Source organism: Hipposideros armiger, unplaced genomic scaffold (assembly GCF_001890085.2).
Source record: "Hipposideros armiger isolate ML-2016 unplaced genomic scaffold, ASM189008v1 scaffold_261, whole genome shotgun sequence".
Taxonomy (NCBI): Eukaryota; Metazoa; Chordata; class Mammalia; order Chiroptera; family Hipposideridae; genus Hipposideros; species Hipposideros armiger.
In genome coordinates, this window is record NW_017731611.1 from 1,203,996 (window position 1) to 1,216,244 (window position 12,249).

General features: G+C 32.8%; 1 protein-coding gene across 3 annotated transcripts in view; it reads right to left on the minus strand.

Moving 5' to 3' along the window:
- The window catches only part of AGBL4 (AGBL carboxypeptidase 4), a 1,130,159-nt gene that overhangs the window by 982,288 nt on the left and 135,622 nt on the right, over positions 1-12,249 (minus strand). For 2 of the 3 annotated variants that reach the window (XM_019656526.1, XM_019656524.1), the window contains exon 3: positions 4,654-4,814. In XM_019656526.1, coding sequence (XP_019512071.1) covers positions 4,654-4,814 — 161 coding nt within the window. The remainder of the gene's footprint in view (positions 1-4,653; positions 4,815-12,249) is intronic. The other variant, XM_019656525.1, reaches the window with a different exon arrangement.

Here is a 12,249-nt window from a genome sequence, read left to right on the forward strand (position 1 = left end):
TATATATATATATATATATATTAAGTTATAGTAGACATTCATTATTATTCAGCTTCAGCTTCAGGTGTACACTGCAGTGGTCTTTTTAATATTGATCCTTCACTTCCACAAATATAGCTTTGAATCTCATTTCATCAGATTATCACTCCTCTGCCTCTCATTATTGATGTCATCTCACTACTCCTCTGTCTTTCCTCCTCATTTCTCAATGATTGTTGTTCAGGCCTTGCTGATAATTCTTCCTATATTTACAAAAACAATTGTTCCAACATTCTGGCTACTTTGAGCTCCTCTTCTCCAGTATTTTATCTTCATTATACATCATCTAGCTACTCCCATAGTCATAATCTATACCTTGATATAATCAATACCGTAATTGCAATGACTGCAATCCCTTCAATTTTATTTCATTCATCTTACTCTTATAATAACAATCTCTTCTCTTGGAATTTTAAGGTCCAATTCAGACATGTCATATACAAAAAAGGGTGTGTATGTGTGTGTATTTAACCTATATTACTGCTTACAGTAATGTAAGAAATACTTCATTGTTAAAAAAAAATTCTTGTTTTAAATCTCCTGTTAAATACCTCAGAGGACAATCTGTTAGCACACCCATATAACACCGGATTGATGGATTGAGAAAAAGGTGAAAATAATAAATAGGCCTGTTTTATTGTCTCACATTATTGCTGAAATGCAATTAATTCCTTTATGAATAGAGGCACAAAACATTACATCACATCCCATTTATTTATGTAAAATTTCAAAGTAACTGAAGAAAAACAAATCAATTTATTTTAAAAGCGTGAACATCTCGGTTCAGAAAACAATGCAAAAATTCAAGGAAAAGCATCTCATTCACTGCTGATAGAACAGCAAAATAGTATAAATTTTCTGGCAGCAATTTAGAAATATGCATCCAGTCTTTAAAATATTCATATTCTTTGACCATTAATTCCTCTCATAGGAATTTATCCTAAGGAAGCAAAATAAAATATGAGGAACATTTCATGCATAAAGATGTTCACTGCAGTGTTATTTATAATCACAATTAATGGAAAAAAATCTTTATGCCCAAGAATAAGAAAACAGTTCAATAGTAAACAGCTATTGCACAGCCATGTTTAAAATTGCTTTGTGATACTGTTCTGTTTCTTTAAATGCAAGACATAAAAAAGTATATACAATACAAGCTTAATTATGCTCCAAAAAATAAAATAGAAAATAAATAAGTCTAGAAATAAATATGCCAAAAAGTTAATAGCAATTGCTTTTGGTAATAAGATTATGGGTATGTGGGTGGGTAGGTGAGTGGGTGTGCTTTTCTTCTGCTTCTGATATTTATCTATATTTTACAAATTTACTACATTGAACAATGACTATTTTTATAATCAGTAAGAAGAAAACTAAATTCAAAAAGATATAAAGAATATAAAGGAAAGAAAACAGAGTTTAAATACTCGAGACATACCATTTTATTTCCTTTTATTGGCTAAAGCTTTACCATGAGTATTTAAATAGGATGATATGCTTTCACATCACATGAGTGTTCTGCTGTATCAATAATAAATTTCCACATAAGAATATTTAATACAGGTTTTTCAGAGAGAAAATTACTTTTCAATAAAGGTACCAGGATGTTTAGTTTTCATAGACTCTTGCAAATGCACTATTTAGCCATTGCTTTTGGAGGTTAATACATCCGTCCTAGAATACAGCACTGTATGTTCAAAATTTTTATCACTTCCTAAAAACATTAAGAAAAATAACCCAAAACCTAGACCTATTTTTACAATATATTTGATACTGCGATTTTTAACATTCATTTAATGAAGTGAGCCTTTGATGACTAATATTTCTTTTGCCCGCCAGTACCAAATCCTAAATAAGGTTCCTGACTAGATTAGAGTCATGCAGGTCTCATTTTAACGGAAATTGGAGAGATGGAAAAAGATTATAAGAAGAGACCTTATAAAAGCAGACCTCACATGTCAAACGAAATAGTAAAATCATTCTCTTTCATGTAGACAACCATGAAAACAAATATCCTGTGAGCTAGAGATATATATTGTATCTTTCCAGCAGATCTTTATGCCTTCTTGAGACAGATTTCCATAAATATATAATGTGATTACAGTTGATAAAGCAATGCCCCACAGAAAGAGGCTGATAAAGCTTCAGGCTCCAGGAAACCAGATAAAACACGTTCATGATTTCTAACCGTAACAAAGGTAGGATAGCACTGGGTATGAAAATAGAATACAGAGAGGCATAACAAATATTGGTTTCTCCAACTTTAAAAATAAGGATCCAAGAAACAGCACCAACTCTCTTATTATAGCAATCCCTTTGAACACAATCATATTAACTTGCTTATTGAGTTGATAGACAAGACTGCAAAAGAGTCTGCATGGGTTTCCCATGTAATATGGAAATTATCACACTCTGGAAGGGACAGTTTAAACAAACAAAAAACATACCTGTAAGCAAACTAGAGGGGCACAGAACAAGAAACTTTGAAATGAGCAACTTGTATAAAAGATGAGTATTGACTTAAGAAATACATTTTCCCTAACTCTCCAGTCACGTCACCTCCCACCCCCCTCCTGACTATAGGAGCTATATAAGGATACTCTTTACAGAGACTAAAGGGAAAGAAAAACGGGGCTAGGAATTTAATGTCGCCCAAAATTAAAGAAACACTACAATTTCAGAGCTTCCACAAAATCTCTATTTAGCAAAGGATATGAGGATAGAGGATGCTGCTGTCTGAAAAGTAACAGGTGTCACTTCTTAGGAGTTAGTGGATTCCTGGAGGCAGTAGGCAAGCTGAAGGATGGACATGTGCTGTGCATACAGAGGAAAAGAGTAATCCCCTTTGTGAATTTAGAAATCCTAGCAGATTATACTACTTTTATGAAAATGTGAATTGACTATATTGCCTCAGAATTATTGTTTGTTTTTTAGTAGTGTGTGTATGTGTCAACCATTAAAGTTACTGGCATGAGACAGGAACGCCAACTGATGAATGAAAGGTTGTATGTTGACCTCCTGCTAGCAGAGAGATGGCCATAGGTGACCCAAACTTAGAGACTCAGTCTGATACATCTGGCTAAAGCCTCCTGATGTGAGTTATAGTCTCAAGACTCAGTAACACAGACTAGAAAACGTACTTCAAGAATTATCAGCCGTCTTTGTGGAACAAACTGGACAATCCTAGGGTCAGGGGAGCACCTGCACATGAAGTATAGGTTTTCCTGGGGGTGGGGGGAGGAAAATTGTTATCCTTACTACAAAAAACTGAAAAAGGAATTCTCCCATGGGAGAGAAGTAAACCCAAGAAGCAAAGCTAGGAACTAAAGTTTGTCCTTGCACAGCTCTCTGAGTGGGGTTTAACTTTTTTCCCCACTCCTAAAATGCTGAATCACATTCAGCTAACAATGTTCAGAGCTCTCCTATATATCGAATTCCTTCCAGTCAGCCCCTAAACTTCAGTAAACATTACATACACCAAGTCCTATATCAGTGACATGGCAGGGAATTAGGAGTGTCAGTAGTAAAGTGAGATGGCTGTGTCTGCACCCCTTTTCTGCTGAAGCTAGTGTCCCAGGGACAGCACGGTGTCAAGGAAAACCCAGAATCCCTAAATTCTACACACTGAGCTCTGCCTGCCACATGACTCAAGCTGCAGTTGAGAGAAATGAAGAATAGCAAGCAACCAGGTGAAAGAGAAAACAGGACAGATTGACGTGGGAGGGGAAACTAAACAAATTCCTCACTTTCCCCAAAAATATACTAAAAAAAAGATGATCCTGAAGGAAGAAGGCAGAGGTTAGGTTATAGGGCTATGTTCCCATCTGCTTAAAAGAATCATATCACTATGTGTATAGAGTTTGTAGTCTTCCATGATCAGCTGTCTCAATATAACAGAATGACAACTCATTTCTTAGGATTAGATTTTTATTAATGTTTGTTCAAAGCATATGTATTTAATTCTATTTTCATCAACACTCTCCCATTCAAAGCAGATTTGAACAGGATTATAAAAACATACACTGTTAGAAAATGTAGATGAAGAAATCACAGTTAATGATAGATTAATATAATTGGAATAAAAGGAAAGCTAGTACACAGAAACACAAGCAAAAAAAGTTTTCCAATAATCATTAGAGAGGACTGTAAAATCGGCTCTGAGTTTCCAAAGCAAAGGTAAAATAGAATGAGTTACAAGAATCACATTGTTTTTAAGATATAAACATCTTATTCTATAGGTGAAGAAAAGCTTTTTCTGAAATTGAAGCCTGTGAGAGGTGTATAATGACTCACAGGTCTTTATAAAGAAGAAATAATATAGAGAACAGCACACTATAATAAACTGAATACAGGTTACTTCCGGTGGTTCCTTACAGTGCTCCTCAAGAAAGCCTAGCACATCACGCTAATGCTTCAATCTGTAAGGAACATTTTTTGTTCTCAGATCATCTATTTGTATTATTTAATAACTTTTAGATGACAAAACCAGCATATTATACCTACTTCTCTACATCTCTTGAAACAAAACTGTACCTTTGCTTTTATACACAAGAATACATTCCTATGCAGTCAATTACGTTTTAATATTCCTAAAATGAAACAAAAGCATAATCTTACCAAAACCACATTGAAGGTATCCACTATTTTCCTCACCTGTGATTCTTTCACGTTTTCAACAGTAAAGTTGAACCAGACTCGGAAGCGTGGATTACAGGTATCCGGCCTAATGAACAAATCATATTCAAACTCAGAGACCTGGTCCACCCGTCCAAGGTTACCTGGTAATGAAAATTAAGAAAACTGGGTTTTAATAGCAGTCCATGGTGCTCAATAGTACAGACATTTAAAAAGTATGAGCTCTGACAGTGACATCCATCATCATTCGATACTTGTAGGTACAGAACTCACAACCTCTGAGGCTGCCATTCTGAATGCAGCCCAGGATAAGAGGAGGCTCTCAGCTAGGCCAGGCTGTGGCATAAGCAGCTTTTCCAGTGCTTATGACCCAGCAGATCCGTTTGTGTCTTTGACAGATTGGGATGTTGTATGGAGCACATGGCAAGCCCCAATAAACCAAGTATAAGTCACAACCAAGCTTCAGTTTCATAGTTCAAAAAACAAAGATGACAATGCCTTAAGTATTTTGTATTAAGTTTTATGGTATACAAACGACCTCTAAAATATTTGATCTTATTTAACTCTCACAACGGGGCTATGTATTTGTACTGTGTTTGGTATACTTCCAAGCTTCTACCAAAACATGTGAAAGAATATGTAGAGTAAGGTTTTAAACAAAAATTAGAAGTAGTTACTACATAAGAATAATGATGATAAATTCACAAATAGACTTAAAATTAATTTCCATTTTCTCTACCAACAAAACTAAGAGTTATATCAAAAATGTATAAACTTAAGCATGACTTCCATTCTTTGTCTCTCCTTTTTCTGATATTCAAATGAGCAGTGACTGCCCAAAATGTAGGATGGGATAAAAAATAAATCAGAGTGTGGTGAATTCCCAAACTAGATCTCAATAGCTAAAGAAGAGTAAAGATGTCTATAGGCATCAACAAAGCAATTGCTTGAGAAATAAGTATTGTATTGTACTTGAAGAGCACAGAAATATGCTGCTTTAAAATCAGCTCTAGTGTCTTTCTCCAAAAAACAATTCAGAATTAAACTTTAACCTTATATGTGTCAAAGTTTTAAATTATTGCTTCTACTAAGTCTACTGGACCAATTTTTTCATTTTGTTTTTCTGAACACCAAATCTATTGTAATAGATGAACTACTAGCCTGGGAATCAACAGACTTGAATTCTAGCTCAATTGACTTACCATGGGTAAGTTATTTACCCTCTCAGGACCTCATGTGCAAAATGATAATATTGAGTTATCTAACCTCTAAGGTTCCTTTTAGCTGTAACAGTCTTTGGCTCCCTCACTCTAGGATCAGGCCCTAATCGTAGATAATAAGATAATCTATCCCCAAAACCATATTAATTAACCTTAAGGTGATTTTATCTGATCTCATTAAAATTTGGCCTGAGAAGCTAGACTTATTCCTCCTTCCAGTAGCCAGAATAATAAGTTACCTCCAGTTAAATATACTCATATTAAAAAAAATGTATTTATAGGGAAATACAAACATGAACTAATTAGGACCAAAATCTTTTATCTTAATTTTTCCAGCTTCAATTGTCTTCAGAATTCCCAAGAAGATTCCTCAATTGAATGGGTTATTTCAACAGTTGTCATCCAAAAATATTTACTAAGCCCTATGTTGTAGAGGGAAGAATACTTATTCCACAATGGCCCTGAACTTGAAATCAGAAGATGTAGGCTCAGGTTTTAGCACTGCCTCTTACTGAGTTAACTTGGAAAATTCACTCCACCACTTCCAACCTGTGTTTCCTCAACTACAGTGTAAAGATCATATTAACAGAAACAGAAATATTTATCTCTAAGTTAATTAATATAAACATTAATTTCAATTAATATATATAATTAATATGAACATAAATTTTCAATAGAAATTAACATTTTCTGAGCATTTCTTTATGCTCAGAAATATTTTGCCTTTGTTCTTCTGTAACTATTCTGTTGCCCTTCTTCTCCCTTCCTGTGAGGAGTATCCTCTCTGTACATGTAAACAATGCTTTCCTCATATTACCTGTAATACTTCAAAAAAGTACCAATTTATAGTCTTCTGGAAACAGATACTTGGAAATAAGCTGACAATGCCCATATATCATCTGGTTCCATTTCATTTACATGAAAGGCAAAAAAAAAGAAAGCAAAGAGGAATCTAAAATATAGACAATACAAAACAAAAACTAAGATGCAGATTTTAAACGCAAATATATCTGTAATTATGTTAACTATAAATGGAATAAACATTATAAATAAAGATAATTTTTTTATTCTGAGTAGGAAAATTAACTATATATTGCTTATAAAGGCAGTTTACATTTAAGAGCAAAGAAAGACTGAAAATAAAAGAATGTAAAAGGTCAAACAGAAAAGCACTCTGAAAAAGAAAGCTAATATAGCTGTATTTACATCAGACAAGGTAGGATTTACCTCAAGAAATATTACCAGAAATGAATAGGGGTGTTTCATCATTTAAAAAAAGAAGATATAAAAATCTTGAAAGTATATACATCTAATAATAGATCTTCAAAATATATAAGTAAAATTTGACCAAAAAAAAGAACACAGAGACAAACGTTGAATTGCAGTGAGAAATTTTAACATACCAATACCTGACAATAACCAAGAAAATATTCAGAAAGGATTGAAACAATTTGAAAACATGATTAATAAGGATACCTAATTATGTTCTAATTATGTAACACTTCACATTTATACTAGTAGAACTGCAGAATATATACTCTTTTCAAATGCACATGGCACATTTACCAAAATTGCCTCAACAAATTTCAAAGATACTTATACTACACTGCATAGGTTCTCTTATCATACTGATAGTATTTTAAACTGAATTATAATTAATATAAAAAAATCAAAATGTATGGGATATAGCTAACTTCATTCTAATACAGAAATTCATATGTCTATATATATATACATATATATATCTCACATACACATAGATGTAGATATCTATGTAGATAATTGATTTACACATATAACTAAAAATCAATTACCTATGCTTCTATTATCAGAAGCTAAAAAATGAGTCATATGTTCAAACAAAGAAGTAGAAGGAAATAAAGAAAAAGGGATAAAATCATAGAAATTTTTAAATGTCTGGATAGAAAATTTTAAATGTGAAAAGTTGGTTATTTGAAAAAGACTTTTAATACTAACACTCCAGCAAAGCTCATCCAGAAAAAAATAAAGAGAAAGAAAATACATATTATTATCAAGAATTGAAAGAGAATACTACAGATCCTCTATACATCAAATAAGCAAAAAAAAAAAGCAACAATATAGTGAACTATTTATGTCAACACATTTGAAAAATAAATGAAATATACAACTTCTTATAAAAACACAATTTGCTATAACTGCTATAGGAAGCAATATAAAATGTGAATTATTCAATAACAATTACATGGACCATATTCCTAATTTAAAACTTTCCCACACAGAAAATTCCAGTCTCAAGTGGTTTCACTTTTTTACTTTTAGAAATTTATATTGATGGCCAATTTCAAACAAACTTTAATCAAGGGAAAAAAAGGAAACACTGCCCAACTCATTTTATGAAGCCAGGATAACACTGATACCAAAACATGACAAGAATATTATAAAAAGGAAACACAGGTGAATCTCTTTCCTAAACCAAGATGTAAAATACTAAACAAAAATCTAGTTAATTGAATCCAATCATATACAAAAGAATGACAGACCATGAAAAATTTGGATTATTACAATTACACAACGCTAAGTTTAACATTTAAAACTCATCATTTCAAATAATCACATTAACAAAAGAAGGAACAAATATTTGACTATCCCTTAAACCAGAAAAAGTATTTGATAAAAAAGCAATTATTTCTACTTCTGGCTCATGCATGTTAGAGTAGCCGTTAAGAGAGTAGCACCACTATAAAGAACCATAAAGCTGGGAAAATATATGAAACAACTGTTTTCAGACATTAGGAAATAAGCAACATGATATAACAATCCCTGAGAGAAGAGACACATGCAAGATGAGCTCCCACCTTAGTACTGACTCTCCATCAGGGATAAATTTCCCCAACTATGGCAGGAAACCAGAGCCCAAACAGACTAAAGAGACTTTGTGAGTTGAGTATTCAGAAATCAAAGATGAGGTTGTTGAAGCAGCTAAAATCTGTGGCGTAGAGCATCAGAAAGAAGGAAAGTATACATGGTGGTGGTAGGGAGGGGATAATACAGAAAACTCTGGGATCATTTCCTATAAGTTTGTGACAGGGCTAGGCAGCACATGCACAGGGTAAAACTTCATTAGGTTTATCAAATCAAACTTACACAGTGTTGAAAGAAAAACAGATATCTAGAGATGAAGCAATGCTGGGAGGAGAGTGTTGGGAGCCCAGTATAGCCAGAATGAAAGAGCTTTTAACACCTTAGGTATAACACCCAGTTGAGATACTTAGGAATAAGAACCTTGTCTTGCAGAAAGAACTATTTATATTTTCTCTAATAAAATGGAAAACAAAGCCCTGATAAAATCTCCATGTGATACAAAGCCTGCACCCAAGTTAGAGTACTTTGGAAATAACTAGGACTTCTGAGACATCTACCTCAATAAAATTTAAAACTGTGTCTCCAAAAGTTTAATGTCATCAGCCTTAAAGTGATCAGTAACTAAACTGTCTTCTACAATAAACACCAATACACTTCAGAAAAACATAATAGAATTTTTTCTCTAAAATATATTACCCATCATGCCCATGGTACAATCAACAGTTTCTAGAAATTCCAATAAATATATCACCCATAATCAAGGAAGTGTGGGGAAACAATTAATATAAATTCACACTGAGATCAGATGTATGATATGACAACGACTTTAAATTGGCTGTTCTACATATAGTCAAAGAACAGAAAGAAAAGATGTTAAAAGAATTAAAGAAAAATATAATTTTCATGTGTTAATGAATAGGGAATTTCATCACAGAAATGGAAACTTTTTATAAGAAGTCTATAACTAAAAATCACAATAACTGAAATAAAAAATTAATTAGATGGGCTTAACACTAGATTAGAGATGGCAAAAAAAGAGTCAGTGAACTTGATGAAACAATTAAAAAACTAACATGATCTGAAGAACAGAGACAAAATAAATTGAAGGAAAATGAACAATCCCCAGGAATCTATAAAATAATAACAAATGATCTAACAAACATGCAAAAGAAGTATCAGAAGGAGAAGAGAATGAACAAATAGAAAAAAATTTTTTAAATAATTCCAAAAATTTCCCAAATATAATTAAAAATAATGACTTAGATATCTTAAATCTCAGGAAATCTCATGCAAGATTAATAGAAAGAAAACTCTACCTATCACACATAATAGTAAACTGATAAAAACCAAACATAAACAGAAAACCTTGAAAACAACCAGAAAAAATACCAATAATACATGCAGAAGAACAATAAGAATAATTGACTTTTTCTCAGAAATAATGGAGGACACCAATGAAATTTCTACAATGGAGAAAGAACAAAACTATCAACCTAATTCAATAACCAGTGAAAACAGCCTTAAAAATGAGGATAAAATAAATAATTCTCAGATAAACAAAAGTTGAAAGAATTCATTTCCAGCAGACCTGCATCACAAGAAGAGCTAAAAGATGGTAATTTATATTAGATGGAACTCATATCTATAAGAATAAATGAACACCATAAAAATAGTGAATAGTGTAAATGTAGACTTTTTGTTTGTCTCATAATTTCTTCAATGTCAATTGACTGTTCAAAGTAAAAAGAAAAAAGAAAAACTTTTTAAAACAATGACATACTTTGTATGTACAAGCAAAATATTGGGTCGTCGGGAAAGTCATGACGCATTTTTGAATTGAAAAACATAGAAAATATGTCATGACTTTGCCGACAACCCAATATATGACACCAAAACCAACAAAAACAGGGGTGGGTAAATAGAATTAAACTGATTTGAGGTTACTACATTTGTAAGCTGAGAAGTAGAAAGCAGAAAGAATGTTTTAGAAAAAAAGGAAGTAGTAATCACAAAGTTCAAAGTACCAAGCATAAAGTATCAAGTGTGAAGTGGTAAAATATTGACTACTAAAAGGGTTTGATCAGTTATCAAGCCATGAAAAGACAGAAGAAAATTAAACATATTTTAATAAGCAAAAGAACCCTATCTGAAAAGGTAACATACTGCATGATTCCAACCACATGACATTCTGGAAAAGGCAAAACAATGTTGACAGTAAAAAGATGAGAGGGTGAGGGGAGAAGGAATTTATAGCAGAGCACAGAGGATTTTTAGGGCAGTGAAAATACCTATGCGACTATAATCATGGATACTTGTAATTATATGTTTACCCAAACCAACAGAATATACAAGACCACGAAGGAACCCTAATGTAAACTATGGACTTTGGGTGATTATAATGTGACAATGTAGGTTCATCAATTGTAACAAATGCACCACTCTGATGGGGGATATGGATAATGGGGAATCAAAGCATGTCTGAGGGACGAAAGTACATTGAAAATCTCTATACCTTCCTCTCAATTTTGTTGGGAACCTAAAAACACTCAAATTTTTTTTTTAACTTTGATAAATTATGAGTGTACATTGTTAGTTCTAGAGCAACCATTAAAATAGTATTGCTAAGATTGCAATACAGATAATATAGAATACAAAAAACAAATTTTATTAACCCAAATCAAGGCAATAGGAATAACAGAATAACAAGAAACAGATGGGACAATTAGAAAATGAATAACAACATAGTTCATTTAAGCCCAACTATCAATCATTACATTAAAATGAAACAGATATATAAATAGAAAAAACATTCCAATAAAAAGCAGACATTTCTTCAAATGAATAAAAACGTAAGACCCGGCAAGATGCAAATAGCCTGAAATTAAATAATTTTTGTGTGTATGTGTGTGTGATTTTTTTTTAAATTAAAGTTTACCTGGGTGACAATTGTTAGTAAAGTTACATAGGTTTCAGGCGTACAATTCTGTAACACATCATCTATGTATCACATTGTGTGTTCCCCACTCAGAGTCAGTTGCCTTCCATCACCATATATTTGATCCCATTTACTCTCGGCTACCACCCTCCTCCCCCCTTACTCTCATACACTATTGGTGGGAATGTACATTGGTACAGCCATTATGGAAGGCAGTGTGGAGATACCTCAAAAATTTAAGAATGGAATTATCATATGACCTAACAATCCCTCTCTTGGGTATACACCCAAAAAATCTGAAAACATTTACCTATAAAGATATATGTACCCCGATGTTCATTGCAGCTTTATTTACAGTGGCCAAGACAAGGAAACAACCAAAGTGTCCATTGATAGATGAATGGATAAAGAAGATGTGGTATATATACACGATGGAATTCTACTCTGCCATAAGAAAAGATGAAATAGTGCCATTTGCAACAACATGGATGGATCTTTTCTTTTTTTTATTGTTAGTTTCAGGTGTACAGAACAATGCAATAGTTATCCTTTTCACCCTTTGCACAGAAACAACCCCCC